At 59.5% G+C, this 19,930-nt stretch overlaps 1 protein-coding gene and 1 long non-coding RNA gene across 8 annotated transcripts in view; one reads left to right on the forward strand and one right to left on the reverse strand.

The window, feature by feature from the left end:
• The window catches only part of Morn1 (MORN repeat containing 1), a 49,761-nt gene that overhangs the window by 16,997 nt on the left and 12,834 nt on the right, over positions 1 to 19,930 (forward strand). For 5 of the 7 annotated variants that reach the window (XM_015501496.2, XM_048783792.1, XM_048783796.1 and 2 more), the window contains 4 exons: positions 5,193 to 5,316; positions 5,736 to 5,872; positions 18,970 to 19,106; positions 19,209 to 19,285. In XM_015501496.2, coding sequence (XP_015356982.1) covers positions 5,193 to 5,316; positions 5,736 to 5,872; positions 18,970 to 19,106; positions 19,209 to 19,285 — 475 coding nt within the window. The remainder of the gene's footprint in view (positions 1 to 5,192; positions 5,317 to 5,735; positions 5,873 to 18,969; positions 19,107 to 19,208; positions 19,286 to 19,930) is intronic. The other 2 variants (XM_048783793.1, XM_048783797.1) reach the window with 1 other exon arrangement.
• LOC125610802 lies at positions 17,162 to 18,646 on the reverse strand. Its single transcript, XR_007340854.1, has 3 exons — positions 18,207 to 18,646; positions 17,621 to 17,691; positions 17,162 to 17,423 (listed from the first exon to the last, which is right to left on the reverse strand). It is a non-coding gene; the product is annotated as an uncharacterized LOC125610802 (long non-coding RNA).

A 19,930-nucleotide genomic window follows, 5' to 3' on the forward strand; every position in this document is an offset into this window, starting at 1 on the left:
AGCACCGTGGCCTTCAGTACCCTTAGGAATTGGAGACATCTCCAACCTTGTTTGACTTTTCAAAATGGTTTTGGCTTTTCTGGGCCCTTCCTGTTTCCACATAAACTTTAGAGTTGACCTGTTGATGTCTGCTGGACTCCACTGGGGATCGGGCTGCATCCCGGGGTGGACCGCCATCCCAGCGGCTCCTCCTCACGTGGTCGGAGCTCTGCCTTCTCTCCCAGCGTTTGACGTTTTGCACGCATGAGTCTTGTGCCTCGTGTTAAATGAATCGTTAATAATTTGAAGTTTATTATTAGATGTCTGATTAAATTATTTGATTAGTGTGATTATTGATGGTCACTCATGAATCTGATTCATTCTTTTTGTGCTATTGTGAAGGGGATCGCCTTAACTTCATTTCAAATGCTGGCTTCAGGTGGGTTTTGAGTGTGGATCTCGCGTGCTTCAGCTTGGTTGGACTCAGTTACCAGCGCTGGTTTCTCTGAGAATTCCTCAGGAGTCTCCAAACCCATGGAATCGTGCAGTCTCGACCCACTTACAGTCTTCCCCCTCAGCCTGAGGGTGCCGTGCTGAGCTCTCTGCTGCTGGATTTCTTTGGAGAAATGTCTATTCAGATACTTTTTTTTTTTTTTTTTTTTTTTTTTTGGTGGTGGTTGTGCTGGGGACTGAACCTAGGGCCTTGTGCATGCAAGGCAAGCACTCTACCAACTGAGCCATGTCTCCAGCCCCATTCTTGTGTATTTTTAAGAGTTCTTTACATGTATAGATTTAAGTCCCTATCAGACACCTGCTTTTCCCCATTTTATGGGCCATCTTGCAGTTTCTTGATGTTACCCTTTGAAACACAAAAGTTCTCTGTTTTGTGGTAGTACTGGGGACTGGACCCAGGGGTGCTTTACCACTGAGTCACATCCTCAGCCATTTTTATTTTGAGACAGAGGATTGCTAAGTTGACCAGGCTGGCCTTGTACTTGCCATCCTCCTGCCTCAGCCTCCCTGGTTGTTGAGATCACAGGTGTGCCACCAGGCCAGCCTCATTTCCTTGTTTCTGCTCACTGTAGACTTAATTTGCTCTCCTTTTTTCTAGTTTCTTAAGGTGAAAGTTAAGGTCATTCATTTCAGACCTTGCTTTTATAATATAAAGGTTTATTGCTATGAATTTCCCCCGAATACTGCTGTAGCTGCATCCTGCAAAGTTTGAGATGTAGTATCTTCATTTTCATTCGGTTCAAAATACTTTCTGGTTTCCTTTTTAATTTCTTTTTTTCACCCATGAGTTATTTACAAGTGTGTTGTTTCAGTTCCAAATATAGAGCTCTTTCTGCTATTGAAGTCTAACTTAATTCCATATGGTTAGAGCTATACTTTGTATGTATCGATTTCTTTCAGGTTTAATTGAGAATTTTTATGGGTCTACTTCAGTAAATGTTCTGTGTGCACTTGAAAAGAATGTGCATTCTTTTGTTGGATGGAGTATTATATGAATGTCAATCAGGTCAATCTTCTTTTTATAAGCTGAGCATTCCTAGTCCAAAAATCTAAAATCTAAAATCCAAAACTTTTTGAGGGCCAATGTTTTAGATTTTAGAGCATTTCAGATTTGGGATTTTTTTTTTTTTTTTTTTTGCATTAGGGATGCTCAACAGATAAAGTCCTTGCAAAATTTCCAAAATCTGAGAAACTCCCCAACCTGGGACATTTCTGGTCCCCAGCATTTTGTGTAAAAGATACTGAGCCCATGCTGGCATTTGAGTTTGGTGTACCCTTGCTGGTCTTTGGTCTGCTTGTTTCCGTCAAATGCTGAGAGTGACATATCGACATCTCTGACCCTCGTTATGATCTGTCCACCTCTGCCTTCGTTTCTGTCCATTTCTGCCTCTGTACTTTGAAGCTGTTATGGGGCATGAATGCTTCAGGTTTCAGGTCTTCTGATTACTTTACCCCTCGTCCCTGAGGAATCCTCTTCTTCACCCCTGGCCGGGTCTGACGCCCACTTCCTGTGACATCAGTACAGCCACCTTCCCCTCCTTCAACCATGCTAACCTGGGCTCTCGACCCGCCTTCTCCTTTGGGCCCATTAGTCTCACCTCCACCGTGAGAACTTGGAGGCATATGCCGCTGGGTCTTGCCTTGGATTCCGTCTCTAACAGTCTCTGCCTTTTAACTGGAGTCTTACGCCTTTCACGTTTGATGGGATCATTGAGTGGATTCAAGTTCACCCTTTGCTGTTTCTCGTTGGCCCAGGTGTCTACCCTTGTGTCCGTTTCTGTTTTGAGCTGAGTTTTGTACACTGCTCTGTGCCTTCTCTGATGGCTCCTTCCCTGGGACTGTTGCTCTGTTACTTGAGGGTTGCTCTAAGGTGACAAGAGCGTTTTAACTTACCACAGTCACCTTCAAGTGATTTCATTCCACGTCACACTCAGAACTCTGTGACAGTCTCCATTTTCCTCCACTCCCAAGCTTTATGCTAATATTTTCATACACTTTTTACATCCACATATATAATAAGCTCCATGACATAATGGTGTTATTTTTTAATATTTTTTTGATGGTAGGTGGACACAATACCTTTATTTATTTATTTATTTTTATGTGGGGCTGAGGTTTGAACCCAGTGCTTCACACGTGTCAGATGAGCGAGCTGTCACTGAGCCACAACCCCAGCCCCACTGGTGTTATTTTTGTTGAAAATGCCACTTGTCTTTTTTTTGTGTAGCGGGGATTGAACCCAGAGGGCCTAGCCACCGAGCCACATTCCCAGCTCTTTATAGTTTGTATTCTAAGACAAGGTCTCCCTAAGTTGCTCAGGGCCTCACTAAGTTGCTGAGGCTGGTGTTGAACTTAACAATCCTCCTGCCTCAGCCTCCCAAGTTGCTGGGATCCCAGCATGTGCCACAGCACCCATCCACCTATTTTTCAATAGTATTTCATAAATAGAGAAAAAAATCTCATCTATACACCTAACTCCTACGTCTGGTCCTCCGTGCTCCATCCTGTCGATCCAGATGACTCACTCCGTCATCCCTCATGGTGGAGGTGGCTGCTGGTGAATTCTCTCAGCATTTCTATGTCTGCGGACATCTGGATTCCACCCTCCGATCTCTAGCCGCGTTGACGGGCACAAGCCCCCAGTGGGCTGAAGGCCTGGCTCCACTGCTCCCCAGTTGGCCGGTCCCCAGGAGAGGTCTCCTGGTCTCTGTCCCCGTGGCCAGTCACTCGGGCAGCCCTCGCCTCTGTGGCAGTCTGGTCATGATGCGGCGTGCGATCGTTCCTTGTGCCTCTTATGCTCGGGGTCTTGCTGAGCTCCTCACACCTGTGAGTTCACAGTTTTCATCAGATTTGGAAGCTCCCGGCCGCCAGCCATTCCTTCTCGCGGTTCTGCTGCGGCAGCCTCTCGTGCGCAGCCGGGGCGAGCGGTCCGCGGTCCCTCCCTCCCTCCTCTCGTTCCTTTCCTCCCCTTCTTGCTTTCTCTTTCTTCTCTTTTCTCTGGGGTTTCCTTTGCTCTGTTTCCGAGTCCCGGGACCTGTCCTCGGTGTCGTCTGGTGAGAGTCCGTGTTTCTCGCCCCTCGCGTCGCCGTGCTCAGCCCAGAAGCCCAGCTGCCCTTGCTCCACCTTCTGCTTCAGGCTGAGCCCGCAAGCCCAGCGCAACGCCCACCTTCCTGGTGTCCTGACTGCAGAGACACCGGTCACTTCCAGGTCGGCTTCGACCTACTTATCTATTTGTTTTTTAAGATCTCTAATTTTTTTTCCTGTAGTTGTCGATCGGCCTTTATTCTATTTATTTATACGTGGTGCCGAGCACGAACCCAGCGCCTCGCACATGCCAGGCGAGTGCTACCACTGAGCCCAGCCCCAGCCCCCCAACTTGTCTTTCTCCTCCTTATGGGCCACCTTCTCCTGCATTCTTTGCATACCTGGTGACTCTGATTGGGTGCCAGACATGGTAAACTCTGCCTTCCTGGAGCCCGCTGTCTGCCCTCCTGTGACTGAACTTGAGCTTGTTCCAGGGCAGAGTGAGCTACTGGACAGTTGGATGCTTTTGGGCTTCTCTGACTGTTAGGCAGGTCTGGAGGAGAGCTCCATCTAAGACCAGTTATCCCCTACAGGGCCCTCTGAGGACTGCACTGGACTGTGCCCAGTCCCCCATGACTTCCAGCAGGGCTTGGGGGAACGACCCCTCTGATCGGGGAGCCCAGGCCCTGTCGCTCTTCTTCCTCCAGGTGGCCCTTTCCTTGGCCTGACAAGTCTCTCAGTGTGTGTGCTGACCTGTGCTGTCTCCTCGCTGATGCCGTGTCCTTGACTCCATGACTTGTCCCCCAGATTCTCAGCTTGTTTTCCTCAACTGACAGCATTTTCAGGACAGCTTCTGGGGTGTGAGGTGACCCTCTCCCTGCCACCCCAAGGGGGAGCCCCCCGGGTCTGCCACTTCGTCTTGAGTTTCTTCTAAGGCTTCGGGAACCTGGTTGCTCCCCAGGTCCTTTGTGGTCTGGAAGCCGGCCCCAGAGCTCGGCAGCAGCCCTGGGACACAGGACTGGTCACCCTTCCCGCCTGCGCTCCCAGCACGTGCTTCTCTCGGGTCCTCCAAGTGGGGCTGTCGGGTTCTCCAGCCCTGTCCTCAGGCGCTCCCTGCAGCCTGAGGTTTCCCGGGGCCAGGAGCAATGGACAAGAGCAGCAGTGTCCACCCAGGACTGCAGGGGAAACAGGTCCACCACAGGCACTCACTGTGGTGCTGACCAGCCGAGGGCAGCCGTGCAACATGGTGAACCCACGAGCTACTTAGCAGAGACAGGCCCTCCCAGGGCGTGTGGGCGGTCGGTACGCTGAAGACTGAGCTGGAGATTTGGGGCCCAGGGTTCCATCTGCAGACGGCAGTGTCCCCAAGCCTTCTCCAGGCCTCCTGGGGCAGGTGACAGAGCTGGAAGACCCAACAGAGAGGAGTGCGGGGAAGGAGAGCAGCTGGGTGCTCAGGGTTAAGGCAGAGGTACTGGGGTGCATGAGGAGGCCCCGGAGATCCCAGGGCCGGGAGACCGCTGCAGGACAGACCCAGGGGAGGCCACCCAAGCTGAATGTGGTCATGCTGAGTTGAAAATGGGGTGTGACAGGCCCGGGGTGGGGTCCGGCTGAGCCCTTGTCCACGTTCCTACGGGGCTGCCGTCTAGGGCCTTGTTCCCCAACTTATCTCCTGGAAGGTGAGAGTGGCCGGGTCCTGCGGATCTCCGCCGGCATCAGATACGTGCAGCTCCCAACCTATTCCGAGGTCAGCTTTTTCAAAGTGGATGAAGACCACCAAGAGACGCCCATGCAGACGCCATTGTGAGTGACGGTGACACCAGGTGACGCCTCACTGGGGCTGGAAAGGCAGGGGAGGAGTCGGGCTGGAGGGAGCCACCCACATGTTCCCATGGGCCAGGACCAACGCAGGATGTGACCTGTGCTGCAGCAGACTTGGGAGGGTGGACATAACGGCACAGGGAGTGGCCAAGAGGAAGGGCAACTAAATAGCATGGAGGGCTGGCAGGCCTCGGGGAGGGGACCGCAGGGCACTGACTGGCCCTTCTCTCTGGCCTTAGTTGGCATCTTGGGGTGACCCACACAGCCCCCCAAGGGTGCCTGGATAGTGCTCCTGGACTCCAAGTCTCAGCCAATACCCAGGGTAGGGCCAGGCCACAGGCCTCCCCTATACTGGCCTCTGGCCCTGACCCTCAGGCCTGACCTTGGTGTTCCCTTCCCAGTGGGTTCCAGTGCATCTCCTATCCCTTGTCCACCCCCACCTTGCGGGGCCTGGAGCCCAAGGCTGCCCAGGAAAGTGCCGGAGATGACTCACCACTCCCGGAGGGAGACCAAGGGGACACCCCCAGTGGCCTGGCTGGTGAGTGGTCAACATAGCAACTGATTGGCCTGGCGCTGCCAGCAGTGAGGGGCATGTGGCCAGTCAGGTGCCTGGAATCGGGGCAGGCAAGAAAAGCCCCCCAGGGACTGGGGCACAGAGGGTCTGGGGGACCAGGGCTCTGGCCTGAGCTGGCCTCAGAGTTTTCACTGCTGTGACCAAGAACGGTTTTGGAGGATGGGGAGTTTGCGTGGGGCTCAGGGTTTGCGAGGTCTGAATCCACAGAAGGCCTCTCCATGCTCTGGGCCGAGGGGAGGCCAAAGGCCACGGGGGAGGGCGTGGAGGAGGAAGGCAGCCCAGGACAGGGCATCAGGAGGAGCCAGAGCTCTGCTCACCAGGGACAGTATAAACCCCATGGCACGCCCCTGTGCCGGCCTCCTCCAGCCACCCCACCTCCAGTCGCCTCCCAGCTGATCCATTCTGTGGATCAATCTGCTGATTGAGTGAAGGCTCTCAAAACCCAGTCATTTCACCTCTGAACCTTGCACTGTGTCACACAGGAGCTTTGGGGGACACCTCACATGTCATCTGTAACAGCAGGAGACAAGCAGACCCCTTCCAGGGGCTAACAGCCGGGTGGGGAGCGCTGCCCCCTGCTGCCCCCTGCCGCTGTGCCCGGGACCCTCCAGCAGACATGGACGAGGCGGGCCTCTCCCTGGCAGGGCTCCTCCTTTCCCCAGGTGGCCCAGCCCCTCCCGAGACCCAGGTCCCCACCCCTGCCCAACCCGTGTCCAGCCTGTGGCCCCAGCTCTGCACGCAGACCCTCCTGCCAGGGTGCTCTCTCCCTAGCGGTGGGCAGAGGCTTGTCCCTGGCTCTGCTGCTGCCCAGAAGGGGCACCTGAACCTCCGGACACCTGCGGCCTCTGAGGCCCTGTGGGCGGGTGATTTGTCCTTGCCGGGTGGCTGGACTGCTTTCCATCCAAGAGCATGAGGAGGGAGGCCGGCCTTGGGCTCGATCTTCATGGGGGCTGCAGGCCGCAGGAACAGCTGGACCCCAGCATCTGGGGAAGGCAAGTTGGTTGGCCGTGGCAGGGCTGTGGGTTCTGAGGACAGGCGGGACCTGGCCCGTGTCCCCCTGTTGGCCTCCTCCTCAGTTATGGAAGCCATCTCTCAGCTCCGGCAGAATTGCTCTCACAGTTCAGTGTAGAGATGCTCCCTGGGCGCCACGCCTTCCGCTCCTAGAGACTCAGCACCCAGTTCCAAGGGCGCGATGGAATCCAGGCCCTGGAACACAGCCATGGCTCAGCGGTCCCCTCTGTGGCCGCTCCACAGGGAGGCTCAGCGGCTGGTCATCGTTCTTCTATGTGTGCGACCTTGGGCCCTCCCCATGGGCCACCCCAGGCGTGGTCCGGAGCAGTGGCTCACTCTCGGGGAGACTCAGGCTTCCCAGGACACCAGGGTGTGCGTGGGTGTCAGCTGCAGGCTGGAGGGGAGCTGGGGACCTGGGCACCCTTCTCTCAGCTCCCTGGGGTGGCTCTGCTCAGCCCCCACGCGGCACTTCCGGAACTGAGCCCCCCACGACCTCCAGCTGAGCCTCCGTCCTCAGTTTCCTCTTCTGTCAAAAGAGGGTCACAGCCCCCTTGTGGCGGGAGCAGAGCCACACACCGCCCAGGCTGTCTGCGGGTACACCTGCTGGTCCCCACCTTGCCTAGGAGGGGCCCGGGGCGGGAGGGGCTCTCTGCCCGTTTCCACTTTTCGTTCCAGGAAAAGGGCTGGTCGCTCCCACACAGCAGGACCACTGTCCTACCCCGGCCTCCACGGCCTGTTGGGTGGGCATCTTCTCTTGGTCCATCTCTTGGTGGCGGCCGCTGGGGTGGAGGATCCGGAAGGGGCAGGTGGTCCTGAACCCACAGGAAGCTGTGCACCACGGAGCCCATCCCTCAGCCTCCCACCAGACCCCAGGAGGGCTGGTCACCATGGCAACTGACTCACCAGCCAGCCCCGGGGCCCCTGGACGGAGCCCGAGCACACCTGTGCAGGCAGGGAGCCGCGCGGCCCAGGCTGGCTGGACGTGGCAGAACCAGGCGTCCCCGCCCGCTGTGTTTGTCTCCCTTTATGTGACCCCACAGAGGACAGACTCAACCCAGGGGAACTGTTCACCCTCCTCTCCAGGGAGCATTCAAAATAAGCCTCTCCGATTTCTTTCTCCCACTGAAAGTCCTACTGAAGGTCCCGCACCCGCTGCTGAGGACCCCTGGGGCGCTCTGTAGCCCGCTGTCCACCGGGCAGGGTGCTGGCCAAGGTTCGCCAGCCACTCCAGCTCCCGCACCCCAACCACCCTGGAGCAGGTGGGTCTCCTCCTCAGGCATCCTGCGAAAAGAGGGTGAAGGCCTGGCCAAGCTCAGTCCGTCCTGCTGAGGACAGTGCCCACCGTGGGCAAGAGGGAGCCTGGAGCTGGCACGGCTTCAGCAGAAGAGAGGTTGGCGGCCCTGTGCCAGGAAGCCTGCTGTGACAGCCCAGGGCAGGAGCCCTCTGCTGCGCACCCAGCTCTGTCTCCCCAACGCTGGACCCTTCCTTGGCCAGCGGGAAGCAGGTGTGAGTCGGCAGGGCTCCAGCTAGTGTGGGGGCCGGGAGCCCCGTTCCAGGAGGTCTGAGCCCCACCCTACTGGAGACTCCAGGACCAGGCAAGACCTTGCAACCAGCCAGAAGGGGTCACTAGAGCAGGTGTGTGTCCACTACCTGAAAGAAAGCAAAGACTCCCGTGCGGGGAGAGAAGCCAGCAATCGTCCCTTGCAGACTCACCTCTGTCCAAGGGAGAACCTGCCCGGAGCCCGACCCCACACTGGGGTGTGGGGTCCCTGTGGTGGCACCCTCCTCCTTGCCGCACCTTTGCCAACAACCTGGGAGTCCTACGTCTGTGGTTCTGCCTGGCGAGTCCGGCCAGCCTCTGTGCCTCCTGGGGTGAAGGCCAGGTGCCCTTGGGCTCCGGTCGAGCAGGCTCTTGCCCCGTGTGCTTGGATGTCTTGGGAGGTGGCCGCTCAGCCACTGCCATCAGCCAGAGCTCAAGAGCAGGGCAGGGACGAAAGCCCCAGCAGCTCAGGTCACGGGGATCGTGCAAGGCTGAAACCCAGGGGGCTGGCAGACCCCACCAGGGCCAGCCTGTGGAACCACCTAGATGGCTCTCCCGCAGGGATCGAGGGCAGGTGCGGAAGGCCCGGGTCCTTCTGTGACCTCATCAGGCACCAGCTCAGCGGCCGCAGCATGGCCAGGCCTCAGGGTGTTTGTACCCACTGGCCACCTCTCCCTGCAGCTGATCTGGAGGTGGAATGGGGGGCATGAACACTTGCTAAATTTGTCTTCAGTATGGGCAGGCTGTGTGCTTGCAGCACAGTGGTGACCAGAGGGAGAGTGAGGTCCCTCCCCAACACAGGGGACTCCAGTTTGTGTTTCCTGTTCTGCTGCTGTCATCTTTATGTACCACCTCATGGCCCTAAGTGGCTGCACAAGCTCCAGCCAGGAGGCTCTGTTCCAGCTGGCAGGAAGGGAGAAGCATAAGTTGCAGAACTTGGTTACATGGCCACAACCACACCAGGCCACATGAAGAAATACAATGTGCCAAGAAAGATGAGGCTCTGTTATCAGAGAAGAAGGGAAGGAAGGCCCTTTGCCAAATAGACGTCCAGTCATGGACTTATACCTCCTGGGCACTGCTAGATGCACAGGAGAATGTGGCAGTGTCCAGCCGCCTCTGCAAGATGAGCCCCAGGAGAATCTGTAACTGAGGCTGCCCCGACCGTGACCCGCACCGTGCCCTGCGGTACTGGCCACAGGACTGTAAGGCCAGCTGTGGGCTGCGGGTTCAGCAGTCAGAGCCCGGGCTGCTGGTGAGCAGGCTGCTTGCTGTGTCGGAGCCGGGCGTGTGGGAGGCGGCTGTGTATGATCATCCAGGGCACGGCTCCAGGAACGCAGGCGCTAGGGGCCGGGCATGGAGCTCACGCAGCGCCTGAGGCCAGCCTGGCCTTGGCCAGGTGGGGCCGGTGCCAGGTGGGTGCAGTGGGCCTCGGTGGGGACGTGCTGCTCCCTGGCCCCACCTGCCGCATGTGCCCTGGAGGACGAGTGACCCGCCAGCTCTTCTCCACAACCCTGGATGCACTCACTCGGGGCGGTGGGGTTTCTGTTCTCTGTGGCCAGGAGTTCGGGCGCCTGGGGAGGAGACGGGAAAGGGCACCGGCCCCCGGGAGAGGAGCTCCACCCCAGTGAGGCTTGGGTGAAGGCACAGCAGGGGCCGCGTGCGTGCGTGCGTTTCACAGCATGGTGGTGGTTTCAGCGTGTTCCTAGGGCCCGGTGCCAACAACCCGGGGCGGGAGCAGCAGGGCCCCAGCTCACCCTCCATCTCTGGACTGCAAGAACAGGGCCACATCCGTTTGCAGGACTCTCCCTGCCTTGGGTGTGACGCAGTGGCTGCGCCGTGGAGCTAGGCACCACTTTGCGTGAAGGGGGCACCCGCCTGTGGGTCCAGGCCCCTGGGTTCCCCAGTGGCATGTGCAACCCTGCCCCCACAGCCTTGTCCACTGCCCGGACCTTCAGGCCCCTACCTGCAGAGATACACCCCTGGGGTTTGCCCAGCACCCACTGGCCCTCAGGTGGACCGGGCTGCTCTGGATGCCCACCCTGGCCCACACCTGGCCCGGCTGGGACTCAGCAATTAAGAAAACTCAGCCACTATGGGCATCCCTGGCCCTGGCCCGGCTGGACTCGGCAATTAAGAAAATGAACCTTGCAAAAACTTGATTTCTGCTCATATAAATAAGGAAATGAAGAGAGAAGCATTTTCTCTTTCCAGGGGACTAATGTCAGTAATATGTCATTGCAAAATGCAGTCTTTCACTATTCTGTTGATACGAACTATCTCAGCTGCTCAATTGTCTTTAACTTTGCAATAGACGCCTTTCATTTTGTTGGGGAGGAGAGACGATTTCCTAGACGTGAACTGTTGCCAGATATTCCAAACCCTGTTCTGGATAAATTACAGCACCCAGATTTTAGCAACAAAGCACGCTGATTTTATATTCAGCAGGGTTTTTATATTTAGTCTCTTAACCTTTCGTAATTCCCACCCACGGCTTGAAGCACAGAGCCCTTTTGTTTTGTGTTCCTTGTTCTTGGTGGGGCGTCCGCCTCAGCCCCCGTAATTTGGGCCCATTGACTCATAAAGCAGGTGCCCCTGATTGCAGGATGGACACTGTGGGCCCCGGAGCTCAGACAATCCCCTGAAATTGGATTTGGGAACCCAGAGGAGCCACACAGTCAGAGAAGGTCAGATTGCTTTTCTTCCTTTCTTTCTTTAATGCACAAAACCCTCCCGGTGAATGCTTCCAGTTGGTTTGAGTGCTTTCTCTCTTTCACACGTTGGACAAATGGTTTTGAGTGTATATCAGATGGGATGTATAAGGAATCAACCATTACTGTAAAATGATTTTAGAAATCAAGGTGCCCTCTGTCGCTAATTCAGTCTTGCCAATAAAAGGGGCGGAATGTGTGGCAGAGAATTTCTGGAAATTTCATTGCCTCGTGGGACGATACCACGTTTTAATATTAATCGTCTGTGGTTGATCACGGCCGAGTAGCACCAGAGCCGTATTTTCAAAGGAAGTTTGGGCTATAAATTCTTTTTCTAGGAATCATATCGTGCAGAGGGAATGTCCCAGAAAAATATAGTATAAAAAGATATTGTGTTGCTTCCAATGCCAAAACAGTGGATAAAAATGGAAATTCACTCAGACGTGGGTGTGTGTCTGTCCAAACCACAGCAGCAGGGTGTGGGGCGGGGCAGGGTCCCAGGTGACTGCACGGAGCAAGTCCTTGTGCCTCCCGCAGCAAGTCAGGGTGAGGGCGGAGCAGGGAGAGCCCAGCGTGGCAGGGGACTCGTCACCTCTGCCCCCCAGGGTTCAGCTGCCTTGCTGGACAGCTGCTCCTTCAAGGGAAAGCCTGGTCCTTCACCGCCTGCCCTCCCAGGCCATCTCTCCTCTGAGGTGCTCCCTATGCCCCCTGCCCCCTCAACCATCTGATGTCAAAGCTGCTGAGTGCAGCCAGGCAAGGGGGACGGTGGGGGACGGTGGGGGACGGTGGGGTGGAGCCTGGAGCCCCGTGGGGCAGGAAGACACTGGAGTGGCTGGAGCCCGGGGCTGAGCAGGGCTCCGTGTGGGGCCAGGGTGACGATGGGGACAGGTGACACTGGGGACAGGCCAAGCAAGGGCCTGCGCCGTGGGCTGCCGAGCGGGAACCGGCAGGCGAGCTGGGGTCTGCGTCCCTCAGAGGCAGGCTGCACGTGGCGTGCACCAGGGTGTGCTCGAGGGCGCGCCCAGAGCAGGAGCGCAGCAGCCCTGGCCAGGCTCAGCCCTGGAACAGGGTTTCCAAGCTGTCACGTCCCACGACTGAGCACTCAGGGTCACTCCAGGGGAACTGGGCTGCACGAAATAACCACACAGAGACAGAGAGACTCTTCTTTGGGTCCTCTGACCCTCGGGGTCCCTGGAAAGAGAGCGAGGAGCACGTGTGAACCCTCTTACTGAGAGAAGCCATGCAAATGAGGCCAGGGGTAGGATTCCAAGGAACAGTGAGCGTAGCTCAGCCCATGGTGACGCCTGCACCGCGAGCCAGCCTTGCTATCCCAGCGGGGACAGCGCCCAAGTCCCACGAAATGTAGTGACTGGCCAGAGCCTCGAGCAGCAGGACTGGAAGGTGTGGTCATTCGGAGCGGCTCCCCACAAAGCACTGTCCCCTGAGGAGCACCTGAAGGTGGGCGTGGCCATCAGCTGGCGGGCAGTATAGAGGATGGCACCAGCCATGGAGTGGGCACCTCCAGGAAGCCTGGGGCACGTGGGGCACTCAGATGAAGGGCGATGGCCCAGGCCAGAGCAGAGTCGGGGCCTGGACCAACAGGAGTGAGCTGGGCAGTGTGGCGCGTTGGGTGGTGGCCTCAGCCCCTCCCCAGAGTCCTGGCCACAGAGTACAGGGGACCCAGCAGGCTCCCGCCGCAGACCCTGGCAGACAGGGCTCCACATCCACGGTCAAGGACGCGCGGGTTCCCGCCCCGCCCCACGGGTGGGCCAGTGCGCGACTCTCCCGCCAAAGACACACACCCTCCATCCTCGGGTGACAGCGCCTCGGACGAAGCCAACCCGGGACTTTCCCCAGGAGTCCTGGCCAGGGACCTGCGAACGTCAGGGAAAGGCCACCAGTGCTCTGGACGGAGGGGAAGAGGAAGACAGAGGGACTTGGTGTCACGTGTGGACCCCACCAGGCCGGTCTCCACTGTAGGGGATGTGACTGCAACAACCGGGAAGCCTGGACGGTGCACGTGGAACGTGGGGGGAGAGGTCCTGGTTTGTAGGAGGCCTGCTGCGGGGGTGGGGTCAGCAGCTCGCTCTCCCGCGGCTCGGGGAGCGTGTGCCCAGGGCCATGGGCCGGGCTGCAGATCTGAGGTGACCTTTTTATTGGTGGAACCCGGGGATTTGCACTGTAGGCCACTGCTCGCACCACATCCCCAGCCCACGAGGAAAGAAGAAAACGCCCTCTCCCAAGAGGTGTGTGGTGCCCAGTGTTCTTGGGCATGGTCCTGACGCGGGCAGATGGCCAGCTGCCCTGGCGCTGTCAGCCCATCCACCTATGTAGCAGGAACCTGAGGCCTCCTGGGCCTGGGTCCACGCCAGGACTGAGGGGGCCGCGTTCCTACCCATGGCAGCGCAGCGCAGCAGGCCAGGCCCCCGGGGGCTCCTCCTGCCTCACAGCTCCGCGCCCCGCTCTGCCCCTCCATGGTGCTCCTGGCCGCTGCCTCTCCATGGCCGGCTGACCACTGCTGTGCTGCAGTAGGTGACCTCAGGGCCACCCAGGCTGGGCAGGCACCAGGAGAGGCTCAGGAACAAAGAAGGCCACACCTGGGCATGGGTCGGGGACAGCGGGTCCCGGGTGTGCCCACTCACCCACTGACTGGGCATCTCAGGGTCAGGTACAACCTCCTCTACCAACCACTCCGTCCACCTCCATGTGACGCTGGCACCCGCTGGCTCTGAGCCTGCTTTCTAGTGTCACCTGGCCAGCAGTCTGTCTCCATATGACACTGGCCCTGCTGGGCGGCTGTGGTCCCGTGTGCCACGGCTCTGTGTACCCACAGCAGCCTCCCTACTGTGGCACTGTGACAGGAGATTGGCCGGGCTCCCTGGTCACCATGGCGTCTCGGGTCGGGGCTCTGCTCAGGCTGTCCTGGCCTAGGGCTGTCCTGCTCGGCCTCTGCTCTTGTGAAGTGATTACATCCTCAGAGACCCATGGGTCACCCAGTTTCTTTGGCCTCTGTCCCCGTCAGCTATCACACTGCCTGTGGCTGTCCACTGGCCAGTGGTTGGATCTTGGGTTGGGACTGACCAGGGTGTCCACAGTCCCGTGGGGAGTGGGGGGGTCTTGGCTCCAGGCTTGGGCACTTGCGGGGTAGTGCTGAGACTGCTGCAGGAATGAGGCAGTCCCCAGCCTGCCCCTAGGCAGCCCTGCCCCTTCTTCTCACTTCCTGCTGCCCGCCCAGGCTGGGGCTACTGCTCCTGAGTGGGTTGCCTCCAGAAACTGAGAGTGAGACCCAGAGAGACCCAGGCCCTGCTGGCTGGCGGCGGCTTGCCCCGGGGCGAACGTGGGGGCCCAGCACAGCCTCGGGAGTGAGGCGAGCAGAGTGGCACAGAGACAGTGTGGGGCCAGGAGCAGTGGTGGCCACGGCTGCTGGCGCTCTGGGGGCATCCGTGCGGCATGCTGTCATCCAGATGCGCAGAGGGGATTTGGGCAAATGGAATCAAGCCCATTCTCTGTGCTTCAGGAAGCAGGTGGCCGCCAGGGCTGGAGGGTGCGGTGGCAGGGGCCACAGGCTGCTGCAGCACACTGCACCACCTGCTGGCACCCCAGGGATCCGGGAGGTGGCTCTCCGCAGCAGGGTGCCTGCAGAGCAGTGTGGCCCTGGACGTGAGCGGGCCGCGCCTGGGTTTCTCGTGAGGGAAGTGAGCATAGCGGGCGAGGTCAGTGTGTAGACCATTGAGAAGGTGCCTGGCAGGACTCCGTCCTGGGCCACGTCCCTGGATAAGGACCACGGGTGGCAGCCCAGGGGAAGAGGAGGGCCCGGGGACCCTGGATGCTGGGGGAGGCGCATGCAGGGAAACCAACAGCCACAGGGACCGATAGAGGAGGATGTGCCCTGTGGTCTCTGAGTCAGTGGGGATGGCACTCCATCCACTGAGGGCAGCCTGGCCAGGCCATCCCTGGCCACAGCAGGTTGGATGGGCGGACAGTAGAGAGGAGGCCCCGGGCTGGTGGCCTAGGCAGTTCGCGAAGGCCTAAAGGTGCCACCTGGCCCTGCACAGCCCTCGGGGGCTTCAAGACCCCACCCCACATGTCCGTACTGCATGGATGGCTCTGCGTAGCTCGCGGCTCTGGGCCTCCTGCGCCAGGCCCCCCAGTGAGCGCAGCTCCTGGGCTAGTGGAGTCCACCTTGAAGACTGACGCAGTGTGTCTGGTCACCTCCACGCTGGGCCACTCTCTTCCCCTCGGGGCCAATAACGTTTTATCTTTTGAATTCGCTTAAACGAAGGAAGCACTTGGGCCGGGGCCTGAGCTCCTCCTGGGGCGCCTGAGCCGCGGCAGCCGTCCGTTTCGCAGTGCTGGCTTCCCAGCCGGTCCGTCCCTGCGACCCTCTGCCTCCGCCTCAGCGTCCTACACAGGTGACTGGGGAGTCTAATTGACTCAGCTGTAAAAGGATGATTAATTGACATTTCCCTCCCGGAGAGGGCAGGCTGCCCGCGCCCATCCCTGCGCAGCCTCTCCCCAGGACGCCCTCCCTCGGGTGCCTGCCGACCTTTATCTTGCTGATAAAGATAAAGCCGTCATTGTTGTAATTAGTATCCACATAGAGGCTTTGGAAGTCACTCCCAGAGCTGGCCCCCGGCCTCAGGGTCAGCCTGGCTGGAGGGGTGTGAGTTTGGAGGCCAGGGCTGGAGAAGCCCAGGACTGCTCCGGGAGCCAGCGAGGACACCTTCGGCCTCCCAGCCCCTCCCCCAGAGCACTGGCAAGGTGGGCCTCTTGGTGTCTCGGGGCTCCTGGGGACCCATGGAGCACACAGTTGGGATCATTCGCACAGCGTGTCTCCCAGCCTGGCAGCAGCCATCCCATCTGGGGCTGGAAGACGCCCTGACGGCGCCCCGGAGGACGGCACTGTGTGGGCTCCTGGACAGGCTCAGCTGCCCCCACAGCTGCCCGACGGCCGGCCCTGTGTCGCCAGCCGCCCCTCACAGGTGCTCTGGGCGTGGCCTGTCAGAGACCACCCTGCTGAGTGACCAGCTGTCCACTAGACTGAGGAGTGGAGGAGGCAGCGACCCAGCTGCACTGCTCTCCAGGGGCAAGGAGCAGGGCTCTGGGCAGGGGAAGGGCTGCCCTGGGGACAAACGGACAGAGGGGTGAGGGCCCCAGGAGTCTGGCCCAGACGAAGGCAGTGCCAGGGAGGGTGGCAGGGCAAGGGCAGCTGGAGGGGTCCCAGAGCCACCATGTTTTGGAGGCAAAGTCAGTGTCCTCATGCCACTGCTGTGGCACAAACCGCGGGGTGGAGGGAACAGGCTGGGGGTGACTGGGGGCTGACCCCCGCTTCTGACTGCAGCACTGGGGTAGGAGCCGACGTCGGGGGAGTGGTGGGCAGATTTGGGGGTGGCGTCTGACGTCTGTGGGAGGGACACGTGGAGGCAGCGGGTGGCCAGCAGCAGGGAGAGCCCGCGTGGTCAGCGTGGCTGGTGCAGTCGCTGCGGGGAGCGGGCATCTGGGTGAGTGAATGGAAGAGCAAAGCCCAGCCGTCCCAGGGCCCTCGGTGTGGTCAGGTGGCCTTGCTGGGGAGGGACTCCTGGATCCACAGGAGTCAGACCTGGAAGGTTCCCTGCCAGGACGGTCCCCGCTCCCCCTCGGGTTCCTCTCACTGCAGTGGCCGGGTCCCTGCCAATTCAGAGCACCCAGGGATGGCGGAGGGGGAGTGGCGCTGCGGTCCCCGGAACAGGCTCTCCTGGGCCCCTGGTGCTCCAGGTTCTCTTCCTGCGGTGCCACCAGGTCAGGGCTCCGGGAGGGCCCGGGGGTTGGGCCACGGCTCCGCGGCCCATCTGGGCAGGGTGACAGGGCTTCACTCTCTGGTTTCATGAGATCTGACTGCAAATGCCTGGCCCAACTTGGTGGCCCACAGACAGCAGTTACCGTGACATTCAGGGAAGGCACAGCTTCAGACAGTGCAGGCGAGCCTACGGCCGAGAGGTGGACCCTTGGGGCTCGGTTTGGACACACATTTATTTGCTCAGCAGAAACTGTGTCCCTGCTAACCCCGCACCTGAGAATGGCATGTGGCAGGTAAGGCCTCAGGTGCTGCCAGATGTGAGCCAAGCAGCATCAGTGCTCCCCAGCTGGGGCCCGCCGGGCTGTCACCACCCAAGGAGGACACGAATGGCTGGGGTGTGGGTGCAAGCCGGCCTTGGCACTGCCAGAGTCATCCACAGATCCCTGGTCCCGTTGGCACCCTCGGCCTGCAAGGAGCCTGCAGTGGGTGAGGAAGTGGAACCAGGCCCTGGCAGCTCGGTGCCCACTGCTGCCCAGGCCACGGGCAGCACAGGGATAGCTGGGGACCAGGGGTGGAAGATGCAGATAAAATCGTCCTTGCCAAAGGAGGGACTGCTTTGGATAACGCACCACGAGATGAGATTAAGACACCTCTGAGAGAAGTAAGCCCCCCACCTGCAGCTTGGACGTACTGTAGAGGCCTGGCTCCCCACAGCAGCTCTGTCCCTCTCCACAGAAGTGGGACCCTGGGGAGGGGACATTAATGCCTCCAGCCCCAGGAACCCATCCAGAGCACACACGAAAGACACCCCTCCGCTCACCCACGACTCACCACTCACCAAGGGAACCAGCCCCAAGAGCCTCGAGTGGGGTCCTGCCTGCAGACCCCGCCCCATCTGTCATGTCCCCTGCGTCTAGTGAGGCTGGGTCAGACAGACTGGGCCCCGGCCAACCCCTCACCAGGCCCTGCTCCATCCCTGCCTGGGTGCACCCCCTGCTCCACCTTCCATCTGCTACAAAGCACCATCCCTTGTTGTCCCACTGTGTCACTGCCTTGGGGACCCTCCATTATGGCTGAGGCCACTGTTCTCGCCCAGGCTCCCCCTTCAGAACCTCCCTGCCTCCAGCCTTCTCAGGAATATCAGGGTGGAGGCTGTCAGGAGGGTCCTCAAGCCCAGCCCCCATGGGAAAGTGGTTACTGATGCATGTGCATGTGTGTGTGCGTGTGTGTGCATGTGTGTGCGTGCATTCAAATGCTCACCCTCTGCCCAGCTGCTTTCTGTATCAGAGGAGGAAGGGGGTGCTAGGGCTGCAGCCCCAGTGGTGGGCAGGCAGCACCCCTGATCCCCCACACCTTGGGACCCTGGAGAGGAGGGAGCCAAGATGGGCAGGGTCTGCAAAGGGCACCAGCCCTCTGCCCCCTGCAGGCCTTCTGGGGCTGCTGCCCCTGCCTGAGCTCCTGCCTCTATCTGCGGAGGTTGGGACCTACATGAGGCCCAGCTTGAAGTTTCCCATCTCGCCCCGTGGAGAGAAAAGGGCTTGCCTCGGCTTTCAGGGCTGAGCACCAGCCTCTCTGTCCTATGTCCCCGCCAGGCCTTAAAGAAAAGCTGAACACCTTGGCTGAGAGAAGTGGAGGTGCGGCCCTCCCCAGCCCAAAGCTGGCCTACGGGGAGCTATGCTGGACCCCAGACGGGGGCGGAGGTGTGGGGTCCCAAATACACCCACCACAGAGCCTGCCTGCCCTGTCTACAGTTCCCTGTCTACAGTTCCCTGTCCACCCTCCTGTACACTTGGCTGGTACAAAGTGAGACACAGGACCAAGGTCCATCCTTTGCTGGGTTCCACCTTCTGCCCACATGGTCATGGGAGCTGGCGGATGGCCAGCTCCCCGGGCTGTCTCCCAGCCCATGTGGCCATCTGCACCCAGCCCGCCCCACGCCCGAGACACACTTCAGAAGAGCTTTGTGGAAGGTTCTGGGCTGTCTGTTTCATGACTCAAGGGTCCTTCCTTTCTTTCCTCTCAGCCAGGGGAGGCCAGTGCCACTGTCCTGAGGACCTTCGGCAGCGGGTGGAGCAAGGCTGTGCTGAGTTCCCGGACCTGCTCCTTGGGCCTCCTCCTCCTGGACGCCAGCCCTTCCTGTTCCTGCACAGCCCTCATGAGGTAGCACAGGCTCACTGCCCACACAGTGGACATGTGTGTCCATGGAGCCCCTGGCCAGGCCTCTCTGAGCCTGCTTCTCTCTCCTCCTGCTCAACCTTCTAGAAGGCTGGCAGTAAGCCCAGAGGCAGCCTGTGCCCTTTGGAGATGCCCACCGCCCAGGAGGCTGCAGGAGGCAGCAGGTAGGACAGGTGGACTCCACTCCAGGGGTTCCACAGGGCCAGCTCTGGTCTTCCCACCAGGTCCTGGGGGAGCCTTTGGCTCTGACCATCCCCTGGCCATGGCCCTTTGCCCCCCACATGCCTCAGTCTCCCCTGACACAGAGGACTGCACAAGCAAGGGGTCTTCCTGGGTGGTGACCAGGAGAGGCCCACAATGCAGCTGCTCAAAAGGGGTCTCTTCCAGGGACTGGTGGTGGAAGTGCAGTTCCACTTGTGTCTGGCTGACAGGGGACAGCATTCGGCCTCCTGCAGCCTGTCTCAGGAAGCCTGCCCCCCAGCACCCTGGAGAGCCCTGGGTGAAGCAGAGCCAGGGGGCTCCCCAGGCTTCACCCAGCTGGGGAAAGGCCCACGTGAGGCAGGGGCAGCTGGGGAGGGGCTTGCGAGCTGGTCAAGTTTCCTCAGCCATCTATGCCAGGCCAGGTGCGGTCATACCCAAGTGGGATGCCATAACCAGCCAATTTTACAGAGGAGGAAACCGAGGGTCAGGGTCTCAGAGTTCACCAACAGCTTGCCCAAGTCACGTCTGGATTTTTGTCTGACAACTAGAGGGCTGCCTGTCAAACTATGGGGAAGCCAGGAGCCTGGCGCTCCTATTGCCGGACTAAG

This window comes from Marmota marmota, unplaced genomic scaffold (assembly GCF_001458135.2).
Source record: "Marmota marmota marmota unplaced genomic scaffold, marMar, whole genome shotgun sequence".
NCBI lineage: Eukaryota > Metazoa > Chordata > Mammalia > Rodentia > Sciuridae > Marmota > Marmota marmota.